At 38.7% G+C, this 19,256-nt stretch overlaps 1 protein-coding gene across 1 annotated transcript in view; it reads right to left on the bottom strand.

The window, feature by feature from the left end:
• LOC131692567 (uncharacterized protein DDB_G0271670-like) overlaps positions 1–19,256 on the bottom strand; it is a 143,391-nt gene that overhangs the window by 99,925 nt on the left and 24,210 nt on the right. The window contains exon 2 of the mRNA XM_058979689.1: positions 13,676–13,864. Coding sequence (XP_058835672.1) covers positions 13,676–13,864 — 189 coding nt within the window. The remainder of the gene's footprint in view (positions 1–13,675; positions 13,865–19,256) is intronic.

Here is a 19,256-nt window from a genome sequence, read left to right as displayed (position 1 = left end):
GTTTTTTTTTTTGCATATATTGGATCTTTGAGATATGAAAAATATGCTACAGAAAAGATTTACTCAAATTTGACTCGGTTCGTCTGCTAGAACCTGTCAAACATATTTACTTGTGAGGCTGATAAATTTGGAAGCAGACAAAATCGAGAATTGATAAAATCGGGTCTTTACTGTACGCCAAGAAATCCAAATAGTCCATAAAAATCCAGAAATTCCAAAAGTTTCAATTAATTAAAAAACTTATGGAATCAAGCAATACAAAACTCTGAAAATTTAAAAGGTTTCCATATTTCAAAAAGTTTTAAAATTCTAGAAATACTAAAAATTTAAAACTTTCAAAAATTACAAAAAAAAAATCCTAAAGTTATAAAAAACAAGAATTTCCAAAATGTCAGAAATTATAACAATTTAAAAATAACCAAAATCTATAAATTCCCATTAATTTTGAAAAAAAAATTACAAAAAGTTCTGAAATATTCCGGCATCGCCAACGTGGGTGGCAAAACATAACAATTAGTCACGCTCTCTGACCATGTGGGAGACTCGTGTGGAACGTCCGACTCTGACCAGCAAAAGGTAAAAGATTTTTCACGTTTCCTTTCAATCATGCCAATATCCCTGTGCATCTGTTCATTAAAATTATAGAAAAAATTAAAGTTTGTTAAGTTTTTGTGATTTTTAGGGGCAATCGATCATGGTTCAGTATAGTTAATAAGTACTGAACTTACTTGTATGTTCTATCATTGTATATTATTTATATTCTGTGTATTATATAGTAATTAGCTTTTTTGTCATTAGGGTTAGCATATTGCCTGTTGACAATGAAAAGATGAGAAGGTTTTATGCCTACTGGAGAAGAGGCGAAAATGAGCTTCACTCCAGCGGACTTTTCCCTGCTCCACAAATAAACAAATAAACAAATATGGTCGACAGTTTGTTCACAGATTTGGCTCAATCCTTTGAATGCAAGAATATTTAAAAAAATACCAATTCTACTGAAAACCAAAAAAGTTGAACCAAAAAACTGCGGTTGGATTTTTATTTGAAAAATCTCTTTTCACGATTTTCGACATCACTTATTTATTAAAGTACTTAGTCAAAGTACAAAAGATTGTCCATGCCAATTTGGTAGTTTAAAATCACATTAAATAGTTTAGTCCAGATTGTCGAATCAGGAAATTATCTAAGCCATTTTGCTAGTATATGTTGTAAAAAAAGGTTTCTGCATGTCCCCAACTTTGTAACGAAAGGGGCATGCAGAAACCATATTTTTGCAATTACCTCTGCTCTGACTGAATTTAACTACATTTTTCTCCTGGCACGGTATAAAATACTTCCGTCCTCACAACACAACGTCAACTAAACCAAACCATGACATCGAGCTAATAAATCACTTAGATAAGTAAGGTTTCCCCAAAACTGTTGCACGGATTGATCCATTCAGCAAGAGAGATGCTTCTCTTTCCCTTCAGACAAACATTCAAGGTATGAAATCTTCTGATCACACGAAATATGCAAATTCCCGGAACAAAAGTTAAAAACAGTCCGGAAGGGGAATGAATCCTACACACTTCAAACGCCATCACCCTGCACTCGACACATGATTATGCACCCTCATCAAAATGTTCTTTTTCCGTCTGCGAATAGAAGAAAAAACTGTAGCAGCTCTCTCTCTCTCTCTCTATTAAAGTAGCAGGACACAAGACTCGGTCGTGAAATCACTGTACTGTGCATTATTTAATTACCATCCACTTCTACTTGGTTTTCCCTGTACACACCAGGGGCCTGCGTTTGAACTTTGTGTTTGCTTAGGTAGGTGAACTCTGAATGCTGTTGCTGCTTCTACTGCTGCTACAATACCGCAACAGTCTTTGACGGGGGGCGTTTGACTGAACTACTTCTCCTAAAGCTGAAGAGTCGTAAATATGTGAGTAAATTTCCGTACCAACCGACCACAGTCAGTGTTTCCAGGCGTTGAAGGAGGGACGTTTTGTATGCATGTGCTGAGCATTGACATTTTCACCCGCTGTGAAACACTTTAAAGTTCTTCACCGAAACAACGAAGAACGTAGCGTTCGCTTTTATTATTCATGACACAGCAATTACGCCAACTACTTCTTGTGTAATTGACAATAATTGAACGACGGTAATAATTTATTAATCAACTAAAACCGGCTCGTTGTGCTAGCAGCCAGCAACGGACTGAAGACGCGCTAACAGACCGGTTAAAAATTCATCACATTACTGAACAGATTGAGTTTTTCTCGTTGGAAGTGTTCTGAATTTTTTTGCTACTTCGTTCCCGGAGGGAAGGTCCATTTCCGATAAAGCGGAAGCAGTTGCGATCAAAAAAGTTCGATTGCCGAATATGAACCATATCGAACATTATTACAGTCATCGTCCAAGTCTTGGAAAAAAAAAACATGCTGAAAGCTTAAAAGCATATTCATCTTGTTTGCCTTCCTGGAGAGGCGGAAAAGCGACCAGCGCGTTTCTGCTTTATGCTTCCCGCCGTACAACGGTCTCGATGGGTGGATGTTTTTTTGTTGTTGGACATAGTGTGGAGTGAGGAGAGGTGGGGCCCTTTCTATTCGCCCAACCGTTGAATATGTATAAGCGATTTTTCCACATGCTGCTGCTGCTGCGGACGTTTTCTCATATATTCATGAACGTAATACAGAATATTGTATCCTGATAGTCGGTCTTATCCTTTGGTTTGGCACTGTTCGGATGTAACACACTTTTTTCTCAAAGGGGCGAACAGACGTTCAAAAGTACCTGATTTCATTGATGAAGAACGAGGTTCTAAATTTTTTACAGTTTGATTCAAATTGGTCTTAAAAAAAGTTTAACCTATCCTATTCCATCGTTCATTAATTTTGGGCGGAAACATCTAACGCTCAAACAACGTTAGTAACTTACGACAACCAAGCAGTATTTTTCGGTCCCAACGTCAACGAATGTAATCAATTCAAAACCGATTGAAATGTTCAAAACCAGAAAAATTCTTGTACCCCTCGACAGCAAAATACACCCGTATGAAAAACCATTTCCGAATCGCTTCGCTTCATCTTCACCGCATCACAATAGGATCCGGTGCACGTCAACAACATACACACACGCGCGCGCAGCGACGTGCACAGATTTACCACAGACAGCCGTCGAGCAGCAACAATGATAAGGCAGCGGGAGAAATAGAAGAAAAAAAACGAAGCAAAAAAGCTGCGGAAAACTCGTTCACTTTTTATTACCATTTTTTTGCCGTTCATGTCGTTGTTGTTGGCTGTTGCTTTCGAGTTTTATCTCCCGCGCACTTCGAAGCAGTCGTTTCGCGGGAATCGCGCTTCCAGTGTACCAACGCCGGGAGTGAAACACGCTTCAAGCGTTGAGAAAATAATATCCAGTCATGTTTTTTTTTCACCCGTCTTCCCCCACGAATGGGTTGGGAAATAGTCCTAGCTTACTCTCTAGCTAGCTAGGGTAGACTAGCCAATAGTTGTAGCTAACGTTCCTACATGCGAGAGAGCTGGTCAATAATTGCTACCAGTACCCTACATTGTACCACCGTTCTAGCGTTGACTGTGAAAATGAAAAGTTTTCATGCATTTACCTTTCAACCGAGAAGGTACGTGAATATGGGGGGGGGGAGGAGTTAGCCCCGGGGTACCCAGTTGTGTGTAACCTGCATGTATGCAAGCCCTAAAAAGCGATCCAATTGAAATGCGGGAATGGATTTGTTTTCGGTGAATTTTTCCGATGTTTGCCACAACCGGGGCGTTCCGTTTTTCCTCCTGTGTGATGCTTTGTTGATCCGCTTCAGCACAGAGTAAAGCCAGCAAACGGGGATTGCGAGAAGAAGTTGAAGGGAAATAGTGTATGATTTTTCGGTTGCCTGCGGTTTGGGTCAATTGAGCGAGAAGTGCACCGCAACTGGGTTAGTTTCATATATTGCAAGTTTTTGGAATTTGAACGGAGCTTCCGAAATGTTCACATTGTTGCGATGAATGAATATGGATTCATTTCCTATTCTCCTCTTGTTGATATTTACCTTATGTTTTCAATAACTGGAAAACTGATTTTTTTATTTGATTTGTATCGTAACTATATCTAGATATTATTTCAAATGTTTGGTATTTCTTTCTGTTTTTATTCTTAATTTTTAATAGTTTTTTTTTGTTCTGCTGGTTTGTTTTTTTCGTTTTCTTACATTTGTTTATTCTTTTTGGATTTTTTTGTTATATTTTCTTGTTTTCTGTGCTTTGGCATATTGCTGTTTTTGTTTTGTTATTGGGTTTTGTTGTTCTTTTATTGCTTGTTCTTTTTGTTTTAGTTTTTCCATTTTTCTGTTTTAATGCTTTTCTGTTTTTATATTTTTGGTTCTACGTTTGTCTGGTTTTACGTTTCTGTTATTTTGTTCTGAATTTCTGTATTTCTATTTTCCCTTTTTTGCGTTCCTCTTTTTCTAGTTTTTCTATTTCTCTATTTTTATGCTTTTCTGTTTATCCGTTTCTTTTTGTTTTGCTGTTTTTCTGTATTTCTGCTTCTCTGCCTTTTTCTTCTTCTGTTTTTTGCGTTCCTCTTTTTCTAGTTTTTCTGTTTCACTATTTTTACGCCTTTCTGTTTATCCGTTTCTTTTTGTTTTGCTGTTTTTCTGTATTTCTGCTTCTCCTCCTTTTTCTTCGTCGTGTTTTCTGCTCTTCCCTTTATTTTGTTTGGTTTTTCCGCAAATCTGGTTTATTGTTCATCTGTTTTGTATTTTTGTTTCTGGATTCCTGTTTTTTTGCATTTTTGTTTTCCGTATTTTTGTTTCACTGCATGTTTTGCCTTTCTCATATAAAGAAAGGCTATGCAATCACTGTAAAAATCGACTTTTTAACCGACGCCCGGAGGGCCGAGTGTCATACACCATTCGATTCAGTTCGTCGAGATCGGCAAATGTCTGTGTGTGTGTATGTATGTGTGTGTGTATGTGTGTGTGTATGTGTGTGTGTGTCATTTAAACTCACACAATTTTCTCAGAGATGGCTGAACCGATTTTCGCAAATTTAGTTTCATCTGAAAGGTATAACGCTCCCATAAGCTGCTATGGAATTTTTAGTTGATCCGACTTCCGGTTCCGGAGTTACGGGTTGAAGAGTGCAGTCACACAGCAATTTCCCATATAAATTGGTACCACCATGATGTTCAAATGATGTAAAACATATTAAAATTGATGTAACATTACTCTAGTTTGCGGGTCTAGATCACTAATGATCAATCAAAGCAGCTTTGACCACATTGGCCACCTATGACGGTTCATGACGCCCCCGGGGAACCCGCCAAGTTCCTAAGCTAATATCACACCCATTCCCTAACGAATTCTCTCCCTATTTTTACAAACTTGATTGCAAATGAAAGATACAGCAATGCCATTGACTGCTGCTGAATTTGATTCGGTTCTGACTCTTGCTTCCGGAGTTACAGGGGTGTTAGTAAGGATACACTGGAATTTCCTATATAAATCGGTACAATCGTAATACCTCAGGGGCTAAAAACTATCGAAATGGTCACCAAATTACTTCTAATCGCAGATCTAGATCACTGATTACCAATCAAACATTTTTTGAATATATTGTCCACTATCGACGATTCCGGAAGTCCGGAATTCCGGGCATATTCCACAATTAATGTCACATCGGTTCTTCGGTGATGACTGACCCGATTTTCTCAAACCAAGTCTCAAATGGAAGGCAAAATATGCAGTTGAGTATTGCGTCGCCGCACCTCCCCCCGCCTTGCCCTTACACTTCCCTCCTTCATCACTCCCCTCCCCTTGGATCACCCTCATGCCCGCATTTCCTTCATCAACCCCTATACCGAAATAAGATGAAGGATTTCTGACTCATCCTCCACTCCCACTCTACTAACCCCCCATTCCCTCCACTTTCAAACCCATTCCACTAACATTTCAAAATATAATCACATGAACATAACATTGAACTCATGCTGATTAAGCTAATTAAATATTATTCTTTTGCCTTTCTCATATAGAAAGGTTATGCAATTGCTCCAAAAACCGACATATAACATTCGACTCAATTCGCCGAGATCGCAAAATATCTGTGTGTATGTATGTGTGTATGTATGTGTGTATGTATGTATGTATGTACGTATGTATGTATGTATGTATGTGTGTGTATGTGCGGATTTGTTAACAAAATGTCCATATCAGTTTCTCGGAAATGGCTGAACCGATTTTTACAAACTAAGATTCAAATGAAAGGTATAATATTCCCATAGGTTGCCTATTGAATTTCATTTTCAACCGACATCTTGTTCCGGATTACGAGTTGAAGAGTATGGTTACAAAACAAAATTTGTTGATTTGTCCACATCGGTTTCTCGGAATTTTCTGAACCGATTTTGACAAACTTGATTTTAAATGAAAGGTCCATCAGCTGCTGTTGAATTTTGTGTGGATCCGAGTTCTGGTCCCTGAATTACAGGGTGATACGTACGATCACGCAGCAAATCCCGATTCTAACGAATTCTGCGATGAATGTAAAAAGGTGATTTTTTTCCAAAATGTGAACACAATTGTTGAATTTGTAGATCTAGGTCCCCAACAGTAATTCAAAGTCTCTTTGGCTACACTGGCCACCATCGACGGATTCGGAAGCATCCAAAAGTATTCAGAATAACGGTTATATTGGTTTCTCGAAAATGGCTAGACCGATTTGATCAACTTAGTCTCAAATGAAAGGTGTTGCGTCCCCGGAAACTGATATTAAATTCCATCTCCATCCGACTTCCAGTTCCAGAGTTACGGGTTGTGGAGTGCGATCACATAGAAAACTCGGATTCAAACCGATACCGCGATGAATGCAAAAAGGTGCTCTTATATATACTTACCAAGTGTAATAAGAATGAAAGACATTTCCATAATGTTATATTGTACGAACCAGCTATTAAATCATAGTTTGGAGAAATGAGAAAGGCACAATTGCACCTCTAGGTGGATTAAAACAGGTTTTTTGTGTTTTGCTTTTGGTTTATTTTTCGCCTTTTCTGCCTTTATTCAGATTTTGTTTTTTTCTGTGATTTGTTTTTTGTTTCGTTATATTTGAAATTCCGTTTCTTCAATTCTTGGGGCCTGGTTTCTTAGATTCATAGTTATTTGAAATCTTGATTCTTATTTGTCACTTTTCTTTCTTTCACTTTCTTTTGTTTTTTTTTTATTTTGGTATTGTTTTTTGCTGTTCTTTTATAGCTTGCTTTTCTGTTTCGTTCTTTTTGCTTATTTTTACTGTTTTTTAATATTTCTGTTTTAATACTTTTTGTTTTTCGATTTCCCATTGTTTTTTGTGTTTCCGTTTTCCTGTTTGTATTTTTTGCCTTCCTTTCTATTTTTTGCATTTCTGTTTTTTTTTTTTTCGTTTTTGTTCTTTTTTTCCATTTCCCGTTTAGTCTTATTTTTCTGTTGTTGCTTGTGTTCTTTCTCTCCTTCCGTTTTCTGCTATTCTCTTTTTTGTTTTTTTTTGTTTTTCCGTGCCTTTGCTTTTTTTGTTTTTTTCTTTGGTTTTTTTGTTTCTATTTCTTGGTTTTTGCTTTTCAGTTTTTTTTGTATTTTTGTTTGAACGCATTTGTTTAGTTGGGTTTTGTCTTGTTTTTAATCTTTGCTTTGTTTAATTCTTTGACTTTTGTTGATCTTGCGATGATTTTTTATTTTGGTTTTTTATTTGATCATGTGTTTTGTTTGTTTCTATTTTTTTTATTTTGCTATTTCATTTAATGTGCTTTGTTGTCTGTTGTTTTTTACACTTTCATTGTTTTTTTGCCTTTTCATTTTTTTGTTTTTAGTTTTTAGTTTTTTCTGTTTTTTTTTAAATTTTGTTTTTTTTGTTTCTGTTTTGTTTTTTCTTTTGTTTTTTTTGGTTTTTGTTCTTTGGATTTTGTTTTTTTTTGTTTTTTGCTTTCGTTTTTTGTTATTTTTTTGTTACTTGCTTCTTATATCCTGTTTCCTGTGTCTTGTGTCCTGTGTCCTGTGTCCTGTGTCCTGTGTCCTGTGTCCTGTGGCCTGTGTCCTGTGTCCTGTGTCCTGTGTCCTGTGTCCTGTGTCCTGTGTCCTGTGCCCTCTTTCCTGTGTCCTGTGTCGTGTGTCGTGTGTCGTGTGTCGTGTGTCGTGTGTCGTGTGTCTTGTGTCTTGTGTCTTGTGTCTTGTGTCTTGTGTTTTGTGTCTTGTGTCTTGTGTCTTGTGTCTTGTGTCTTGTGTCTTGTGTCTTGTGTCTTGTGTCTTGTGTCTTGTGTCTTGTGTCTTGTGTCTTGTGTCTTGTGTCTTGTGTCTTGTGTCTTGTGTCTTGTGTCTTGTGTCTTGTGTCTTGTGTCTTGTGTCTTGTGTCTTGTGTCTTGTGTCTTGTGTCTTGTGTCTTGTGTCTTGTGTCTTGTGTCTTGTGTCTTGTGTCTTGTGTCTTGTGTCTTGTGTCTTGTGTCTTGTGTCTTGTGTCTTGTGTCTTGTGTCTTGTGTCTTGTGTCTTGTGTCTTGTGTCTTGTGTCTTGTGTCTTGTGTCTTGTGTCTTGTGTCTTGTTTCTTGTTTCTTGTTTCTTGTTTCTTGTTTCTTGTTTCTTGTTTCTTGTTTCTTGTTTCTTGTTTCTTGTTTCTTGTTTCTTGTTTCTTGTTTCTTGTTTCTTGTTTCTTGTTTCTTGTTTCTTGTTTCTTGTTTCTTGTTTCTTGTTTCTTGTTTCTTGTTTCTTGTTTCTTGTTTCTTGTTTCTTGTTTCTTGTTTCTTGTTTCTTGTTTCTTGTTTCTTGTTTCTTGTTTCTTGTTTATTGTTTCTTGTTTCTTGTTTCTTGTTTCTTGTTTCTTGTTTCTTGTTTCTTGTTTCTTGTTTCTTGTTTCTTGTTTCTTGTTTCTTGTTTCTTGTTTCTTGTTTCTTGTTTCTTGTTTCTTGTTTCTTGTTTCTTGTTTCTTGTTTCTTGTTTCTTGTTTCTTGTTTCTTGTTTCTTGTTTCTTGTTTCTTGTTTCTTGTTTCTTGTTTCTTGTTTCTTGTTTCTTGTTTCTTGTTTCTTGTTTCTTGTTTCTTGTTTCTTGTTTCTTGTTTCTTGTTTCTTGTTTCTTGTTTCTTGTTTCTTGTTTCTTGTTTCTTGTTTCTTGTTTCTTGTTTCTTGTATCTTGCGTCTTGTTTCTTGTTTCTTGTTTCTTATTTTTTGTTTCTTGATTTTTGTTTCTTGCTTCTTGTAAAATTTCGCGAAAAATTTAAATTTTCGGGGTTAAGAATTTTATTAATTATACTTGATTCTTGGTTCTAAATACTTGAATCCTAATTAATGATTCTTGATTCTCGGGTTTTGAGTCTTGAGTTGAGTGCTGAATCTTGAGTTTGAGCTCTGGAGGCTGAAACTCCAAATCTGGAAATCTGGAGTCCTGAGACATGACTTCGAAGACTGGAGTCTGGAGTTCGGAGTCTTGTGTGTGGTGTCTAGAGCCTGCAATCGGATGTTTTGAGTATGGAGGTTGAAGCCACGAAGCTAGAGTATGGAGGGAGAGTTCTGCTGACCCTTGAGCATGAAGGTTGGAGACTTAAGTCTGCAGTCTAGTGCTCGGAGTCCGGAATCTTCAGACCGCAGTCAGGAGTCCTAGGTCTGGAATCTTGAACTTTGATTTTGTAGTCTGGAAATTGGAGGACGAGTCTGAAGTTTGGAGCCTGGAATCTTAAGTCTTGGAATTGGAGATCGCAATCTGGAGGCTGGAGTCTTGAGTTTGGAGTCTCGAGTCTAAAGATTGGAGTCTAGAATCTTGGATCTTGGGTTTTGAGTCTTGAGTCATGAGTCCTGATGTCAGCTTCCTAAGTCTAGATTCTGAGGTCTGGGGTCTGAAATCTGAAGTCTCGATTCTGGAGGATGGAGGCTGAAAGATGTAGGCTGGAGTCTCAAATCTAGAGTTTTAGTTCAGAGTCCTGAGGCTTCACTCTGGACACTAGAGGCTGGGGCAGCATTCTTCAGTCCTGAGTCTTGAGTCTAGAGCCTGATATCTATGACAGTCCTGAGTCTTGATTCTGAAGTCTTGAACTTTGAGTCTTGTGTCTGAAGTCGTGTCTGAAATCATGAGGATTCAGTCTGGAGTTTAAGGGCTGGGGTCTGCAATCTTGTTGTTAGTCTGGAGCCTGAAGTTTGGAAGCTGGAGACTGGAGTTTAGAGTCTAGAATCGGCAATCTTGAGTCTGGAGTCTAAAGGCTAAGGTCGGCTGGTGTCTGGATACCGACATCCAGAATCTTGAGTCTGTAGTCTAGAATCTGGTGGTGGGAGACTGAAGTTTGGAGGCTGAATCCTGAGCTCTAAGCCTTGTGTCTGGATACTGGGGAACGTGTCTGGAGGCTGGAGTCTGGTGTTTCGAAGTCTATAATCTGGAGACCAGAACATGGAGTCTTGAGTCTGGATTCTTGAAGGCTGGCTATGGAGTTTAATCTGGAATCTTGAGTCCTGAGTCCTGTATCTTGAGTCTGGACTGTGGAGGCTAGAGTCTGGAATCTGACATCTGGAATCTGAAGGGTAGTCTGGAGTCTGGAAGCTCGAGCCTGGAATCTGAAAGTTGGAGACTGCAACGTGGAATCTTGAGTATAGAGTTCTGAATCCCATATTTGAGATTGGACTTCGGAGTCTTGAGTCCAAAGTCTTCAGGTTGGAGTCTAGAGCTTGAAGAGTCGAATTTCAACTATGGAGGTTAGAGAATGGAGTCTAGTGTTTCGATTCTGAAAACTTGATTGTTCAGTTTTGAGTTTTTGGTCTTCATCGTGAAATTTGGAGTCTGAAATCTAAAGTTTGGAGTGTGGAGTGGAGTTTGGAGAATGTTAGCTATAGTCTGAAGTCAGGGACTTGAGATATTGAGTCTAGGGGCTCGAGTCTGGAGGCTGGAAACTGGAGTCTGAAAGTTGTAGGCTGCATCCTGGAATCTTGAGTATAGAGTTCTGAATCCAGGGTCCTGATACTTGAGACTGGAGTGTGGACTAAGGAGTCTTGAGTCCGAAGTCTTCAGGCTGATATCTAGAGCCTGAAGTCGAATTTCGAGTCTGGAAGTTAGAGACTGTGGTCTAGAGTTTCGATTCTGGAATTTTTATTGCTGAGTTTTTAGTCTTCAGCCTGAAGTTTGGAGACTCGAGTCAGCAATCTAAAATTTGGAGTTGAGTGTTGGCTGGAGTCTGAATTCAAAAGTTTGAAGTAATGAGTCTAGAAGCTTGAGCCATCACTGGCATCACTGTTTCTAGTGAAACGAGCTTTAGTTTTTCTCTTATCTTCTATCCTTTTTTGATTTTCTCTGTTTTTCTAATTTTTTCATAATTTTTGCCAATTTATGTACCAGTTAATATCATTTTTATGCATGTGTTTTCTAATATTGCTTGTTTTGTTTATCATTTATTATTGATTGGTTCTCTGATTTAGTAATAATTACATCTTTTACTCCCTTGTTATATTTATGATGATTTCTACTCACTTGTCCAAATATTTTGTTCTCGCTACTCTCACATTTCCATACAATTTTTATCGTATTTGATTTTGGTGCTTTTGTTACGAAATCGACCAGCAGCAGAATTGTCCAGGGAAAAGCAAGCTTGTAGTCTTCTAGGCTTTCTGGCATACTGTAACATGCGTAAATTCTGGATTCTGTCTGACTAACGCAAAGAAGTCTACGCGAACCGTTTATTTTCGTCTTATTTACGGATGTTTTCGCTGATGACTCCAAAATGGTTTTGGGATAGAAACAACTCATGGGTAAAAATCAGAGCTTGAAACCTGAGAGGTTTCAATACCCTGCACAATCTGATGCACAGTAGTTGTTCTTCAATAACAGCTGAACTATATTTGAGCACTGTCAGTAGATTAGATTTTATGATCGATTGTTAACCTAATCCCCATCCAAAATAGAACAAAAAAAAATCCAGTTTCATATGTAACCTTATCTGTTCTTGTTTTATTGCGAGCTCCTCCCAAATTTCAGCGGCTCTAAAAATATTTACCCCAATATAAAATAACATTTCTGATTTAAATAACGATTTAATTGTCGTTTCCGTTTTGCCATTCTTGGTGCTGTTAAAAATCGAACCAAAAACACCGAAAGCTATAAACATTTCAGTGCTGCCAGTTGTAAACCCCACACGCACAAATCAAATCACTTCTCACTCAAACAACAAACCTCCCGGTGGGGTTCGACCGAAGGCAAAATATTGGTAAATTACCCGATAATTATCACATCCATTCATTAACAAATTAACATCTTTCGGCTGAGAGGGAAAATTAGCGCGTTCAGTATTATTGCCAGTGCAAATAACAAACTGCTCTCGTCTGTATTTCTTGTTATTCTTCTTCTTCTTCCTTTACAAAACTCGCACTCATCCCGGAATCGATCCCGGTCCGTGTGTGTGGAAAACAAATACAAACTACATTCATGTACGTGGATTGAAAAGTTTTACATTTCGCTATCCCCTAGCATCCCCTTCGTCACGCCACGGCCGCATGCCCAAAGAGCGGAAAAGTGCGATTCAAAAATAAACAAATCCGCCCTTCTAACACCTCCCAAACCGAACTGACGGCTACAGCTACCGGGAGGTGGAATTAGAGAAACACTGATCCGCAATCGGTGCGCGCTGGTGCTTCGTGTTCGATTTAATAGTGTTAATTTTAGCTACCGCATGATAAATGCGCCGAACCCCGCCTGGTACCTGCTACTGGAGCCCGGTCGGTACCTCCTTCTCCGCTAAAAAAGGGTTTACACATCACACGTGGAAAATCGAGCGGGGGCCCCCGGTAAATGATGAAGGAATTATGAATCAGGTGTGAAAAACCGACCGACACAACTGCCGGCCTATCCGGCCGCCATCCCGTGTCCGGTCGATGGCTGGGTGGTGTAAATTGAACATAAAAACAAAATAGGTCAAAACAAACCATTCATTAGCAGTGCGATAATTACCCGCTGGCAGCACTGGTGGTACTGGTGGTTAATGAGCTGCGAAGGAAATGTATTCCGCTTATCCGCTGGAGCGGTACCCACTGAAATCGATATTATTTTAGCAGTTTAGTTCGGAAGTGTAAATTGAAGTAAGTTGAACGTTGTGTACGTGCAAATTATGAGTTAGAATGATTTGATGACTCAGACTCAGTATATTAATAAAGCCGAAACAACATTTTCCGGCGATCATTTGTAGTTAATTTTAACACTACTTGTGAGATTTCGGTTAGGAGAAAAAAGGAAAGGAGGCTCAGTTTCGTTTAATAAACTGACAACGTTTTTCCCCAATCGGAAGCAGCTAATAATGTTATCGATAGTTCCCAACAGGTGGCACCACCGTAAACCTCAAAAAACTGAATAATGCTAAATTTATCTTTACAGAAATATTTGCTTTCATGCTGATAAAAGTTTCTTGTTTCAATATTTCCACTAATTTTTCTATGCACCAACAGATGGCAGCAGCCGTTACCGCTAGTTCCCAAAAGGTGGCACCACCGATAAATTTATCTTGAAATATTTTATTCGAGAAAAGTGATTGAATTTTCTTGTTTCACTGTTCCCACAATCTTTTCTACCGTTGTAACTATATTTCTGTACACCATTCCCCAACAGATATCAATATGAAATGCAGCGCAGCTGCTAGTCCCCAACAGATGGCAGCAGCACTGAAAAAAACACACCGTGAATAATCTCACTTACCTTATCATCGTCTCCCTCACTATCACAGATATATCCTTTGCCGGAACTGCACCGACTGCTGGCATCGCTCAGCCGATCCCGCGAGCTGTCCGCATCCCGTTGGGCCACCGACGAGGTGGTGAGCCGTTCCGAAGCTCGGCCACTGTCGTCCGAGGTACCCGGATCGACGTTCGGTGGCAGCGAAAGGTTCTGAAACAAGAAGGAAAAAAAAATATGTCAAAATATGAAGTCACTGAAATTGTCACCCTCCGTTCAATATCCTGCACGAAAAAAAAAAATGAACACGAGGAGTAGAAGGAGGATGACAATCGAGAGCTGTAACAGATAGCTAATAACCACACACATTCGGTAGATCCTTTCATGTGTCAAAGACAGAGAGATAGCCACACGAAAAGAGTGGCTTGATTAAATGGTCAACGCAGCAGCAGGCAAGCAGTGTTTATCACTTTGTTGTGGTTCGGGCGGTCAAACTGGACAACAGATATCGACAGATAGGGACACACATGGTGAGCGTGTCATGCATTTAAGGTTATTACTCTAGGGGATACCGAACTAGGGGTGTTTGGGAAGGGGAAGATTAGCCCAGATCCGGTATCCCCCGTATGTCGGGTTTGCTGTAGGGCGTGGACAAGTATCAGTGTTACACTAAAATAGGGATATTGATGACATGGTGAGAAGAGAGATGGCAAAATCGAGATTGTGATGATTATAGGTTTCGGTTCTGCGGTAGGTTGAGAAAAAAAACTGAACCCTTGTCGTGACTGTCGAAGACGATGATGATTATATCGGATCGGAAAGATGAAGATGGACTCATCTGTTACGACGTGAATGAAATTGGATCATTCTTCGCTATCGAACTGCTTCACTGCGGAAGGCAATTTGACTAGACAGACCAGAATTACCCACGAAACTGCGCAGAGACCATCCACCGTAACAATTTAACGTAATTTACGACTTCACTCCCATTAGAGACACAGATTGCTATCGTTTCTAAATAGACAAATTTGCGTAAATTCTCAATTTCCTCTAGATCCGTACGCCAATGACGGGCGAGGAAAATCTGTTGTTACTCACACAAACAAAACATTCAGTTTCCAATTCCGCAATGGATTCCGTTTCCTTGCACTATATACGTTTCTCGTCAAGCCGAACCAAGCTGGCTGACGACTGAGGTGAGGTTGTTGCAAATTGGATCCTTTCGGTACGGTGCGTTGCACTGCACACATAGAGCCAGCCAGTCCGCCCCGGGTGAGTCAATCCGAGGTTGAATCCCCGCACGGTTCACATACAGATACACAGACATACAGACATCAGGTCGGTTATGCATGGGCTTCGCCAGTTCGGGTATCGGCGAAATGGACGAGAGATACAGAGAGAGAGAGGGGTAATAAATTGTGGTACTGGTCTGGTCGTCTGGGGGAGGCCCGGAAGTGGATCGAAATGGATCTGTTTGGAAACATAAACGTGCTGAAGAGCTGAAGAGTATGCAAAATGGTCTCTCGCCTCTTGGCCTAAATGGATTGTTAATTAACACGTTTCGCTGTTAATTAATCTTTCTGGATTTAGCAGATGGATGTGGATGCGGGTTGGGTCTATGGTGTGGTGTGGTTTACGGTCGAGCTTCGAAATGAGCCGAAAACTGTATAGAAAGAATGGTATCAATCTATCCGGTATCGCGCATTTGATTATAGCAATAGAATCTTAAATTCTTTTTTTAGTTTGGTAAAGTCGGTCAATCTAAACATCTATCTAAACAAAAACGGAGATTAGGAACCCCTCAACAAGAGTTGCAGGTTAAGAAAGGTTGTTCACAAACACTGTGCAAATAAATGGTCCCAGGATGCTGCCTCGAGGGAAGCGAAGCGAAAATAATTTTTTTTATTAGCTGAAAAACCGTTGGAAAGGTGAACACAATTATTTAAGAAAATAGAATCATGATACCTACTCAATATGAAGAAAAATCCTACAGACTTTCAGATACCGAAGGAAAACCAAAATCGGTAGGATATTTTTGAATGAGCTTGTGGAGCAGATATTGTAGGTCATTTTGAAACTCAAAATTGTGATTTCCAGTTTGGATAATTTCAATGGAAGAGTTTTTAGAACGGACTTAACGAGCAGGAGTCGTGGGTCATTTTGAAATCAAAGATGATGTCTTCCGGTTTAGCAAAAATCCCTATAACAACAACAATGTGAGATTTTCGTAAATAAGTGTGATGAATAGATGGCGGAAGCCTTTTTTAACCCAGGATGACGACTTTCGGTTTAGTGAGTCTGTTCAACTCCAATAATCCATCAATATTAATTTTCGGTTAGATATTGGACGGTAAAATGTCGTCAGACATTGACCTCTGGCAACTGCATAGTCCTCAAGTCCGTTCAAAACACGCAATATTGTTCGCGTTAGGAAGTTTGCTTCATATTGCTGTAGTGAAAATTTCACTAAGCCGGAATCCGCCATCTTAGATTTAAAAATGGAGTCAGACATCGATGTTTGACGTCCATATGCCAATCAATATAAGAGGAAACCATCGGAGAAGGATTCGTATATTCGTTGAATGAAAAAATTTAAAATATTCTTTATTTCATGAGCTGTTCTTTAAGGCAAATATTTTCTTTTTGGACAATCGGAACAAGCATGTACGCCGGAACAAATCCAATCGTATATATGTTATCCAAATAATTTAGCTTGATTTTTCAATTATTTTAGTTCTGTTTCTATTGTCAAGACACTCTACCTATTCCATCCCGTTGCTTTGTTCACACTTTCAACTCAGTTCTGTTATGGTACAATTTTTCGGCGTCAAAAGAATATCAACATATGCCCCGTGATTAACGCAATTGATGACTAACGTTCATCCCCAAGTAACCATAAAAATTAGGCCATTGCATAAAATTGGCTATAAATTTAGCACCAACACGAAAACTTTTTATCTGCATTCACTGTGCTATTGAGCTCTACATTAGCATTAACGCAGGTGAATTGTAGTATCAGTGCAAACTCTGTATACGTATATAAAGCTGTTATAACGCATACAAGCCTTAGAGATTCTTAAAGCATGCAAGATTTACATATGCATTATGTGCTATTATAGAGCGAAGATAAAGCCAATATAATACTCGTTATGTATCTTCTCTTGAGCATTGTATTATACAAATTTCATTGCATTCGAACATATGCAATTTGGCGTAGACAGCAAAAGGAGCGCCCTGAATAATGATGCAAGGTGCCGCCTTTCGCGACCCAATGCAGGCAATTTTCGTAAAACACTCTGAATAATTTCGTTGAGATTATAATAATCATTTCATATCACTAGAAACGTGTCAATAACGGTTCTAAACTTTTTTTTCTCTCTTTTTTGTTTATCATACTGAAAAGGAAACAAGATCCTCGCAAAATCATTTCGTAAAATGACAGCCAATTGATGCTCTGTAATAGCATGAGCAGTACAGATAATAGGCTTTCCGTTTTGACAGTTTTACATTGGTACTCTATAATGACATTTGTAATGCAGAAAATCAATCTCTGCACAGTAAGAGCACACGTTTTCTGATATCATATTAGCATTAAATCCGAATATAAACTCCAACGGCTCTTGAAGGCTGCCCTCTGGACAGAACTACTTGGATATTTGGATTGCTAAAGGTTCAACTAAGAATCTTTGAAAACGAAGAAACAATTTATACACCATTGACGACTCTACCAAAACCCCGGACACGTTGATTGATATTAATAAAGGTTGTGCAAAGGGTAACTCAAAAATTGTTTTTTTTTTTCTTTATCGTAGATGGCAGCATTGAGGCATTTCAGTGCAACTTTAACGCACGCATGCCTAACATATTTAATGGGCTACATTCATACAGTCCATGCCAAATGGGGTACATCCATACAGTCCGTGCTAAAGACTCCGAAAAACCGCAGTATTTCTTTTTTCAATTTCAATGTAAACGTGTAAAAGAACTACAGAGTCAGGTAAAAAACATTTAAAGCAAGTAAGGCAATAACTCTTAAAAATCGAGTTTATGCGACGGGTAACGAATACAGTAGCAATGGGGAACCGGATTTAGTCATTCTTTATGATTTATATCCCAATAAGTACGTGACAAAACAGAAAGAGACATCAATAGCCAATCAGTCGGAAAGCGGCTAAAATGTTGCGACTGGTCGCATATACAAAATAGTTAGGTAGATTTAATGCTTAGATTTCATCTCTTCAGGTCGTACCTGCCATGAGCCGATTTGTCAAAGCCTGTTGTTGGACCACGCTATAACAAAAATATTGATCGCCGAGAAAAAATCTTCAAATAATCACAAACAATTTGGTTAAACAATTTTGAGATTAACTCGTTTAAAGTATGTTTGCTCGGTTACAGATGCTCCGAAAAACTTAAATGTACTTGAATGGTTCAAAAGTATATTTTCATACACAACATAAAAATTACTCGAAGCTATAAATACGATTACGCTCAATGATTTTCAGTATCACTCGCTCCCGAAACATGCTGTCATTGTGGTTTCTGTTTCTTCTTTATATTTTATTTCTAAGTAGTTAATGAAGTGGGATGTATATAGAAGACGGAAACATACTAAAAGAAGACAGTTGATTGGAGCTGGCTAGAGGAGTGAATTAAAACGCAGGCTAGACTGTTTAAAAGTTGAGCACTAAATTATTGAAACACTTAATAATATGACGTCGACAAGGGTTGGGCGTGCGCAGAAACACTTACGCGCACCCCTTTCAACAACAATATTCAGTCGAAACATGAATAACTTCGCTACACGTTGATTACCCAGCTGATGATTTTTTTTTTTGAGAATGGCGCGTCGAACTCATTTTAAAACTTCTGAAAATAAGTCTCCATCAAGTGAAACATCTCAACACGCGATAATGCCAAACAATTCGATGTTTCGAAATGTTATGTCAAATAGGTTAAGAAAGGCGCTGAATTACTTGGTTCATTCGAAACCATGATTAGCGCCAGCAAACTGTTGTCAAGACCCTTACAAGAAAACTCTACAGGGAGATGTTGATCAGGTACAGTTTCTGTCTGATGGATGACGCGTAACATACATCAAAACTGAAGTGCAACAAATACTACGACTTGAGTTTTTTACGCCGGAAATGATAAGTTTGAAGTGAACGACCGTTTCAAACAGTAGAATATTTCAAAATTTGCATCGACGGACCTGATTTGGCAGGCAATCTGTACCTGTGGAAAACAAAGTGCAATTTTCGTTACAAAAGTTTTGCTGAACGGTAAAATTTACACAACTGAATGTTTCCACAAATTTGGCCAAATTTATTTAGTTTTCACTATGCAAATACCAGCTATGGTCTGAGACTAATTTGATGCATTCTATCCCCTAGAATATTAATCCGCCGAATTGCTCAATTCGATGAATTTTTTTGCTCGTGTATTTAATCGAAATCTATTGATGAAGCGAGAGATGGGAAAGAACAAGGAAAAGGTAAAGAATACAAATCATATTCTTGGGAAGCGGACAAAAATTAAGGAGGTAAGTGCTGGATGCGACTATACAATCTCCAGCGGGTGGCGTGAGGCGAAAGTGTTCAGAATT

This window comes from Topomyia yanbarensis, chromosome 1 (genome assembly GCF_030247195.1).
Source record: "Topomyia yanbarensis strain Yona2022 chromosome 1, ASM3024719v1, whole genome shotgun sequence".
Classification (NCBI taxonomy): domain Eukaryota; kingdom Metazoa; phylum Arthropoda; class Insecta; order Diptera; family Culicidae; genus Topomyia; species Topomyia yanbarensis.
The sequence above is the reverse complement of the archived record's forward strand: the minus strand, read 5'-3'. Positions and strand labels throughout refer to the sequence as shown.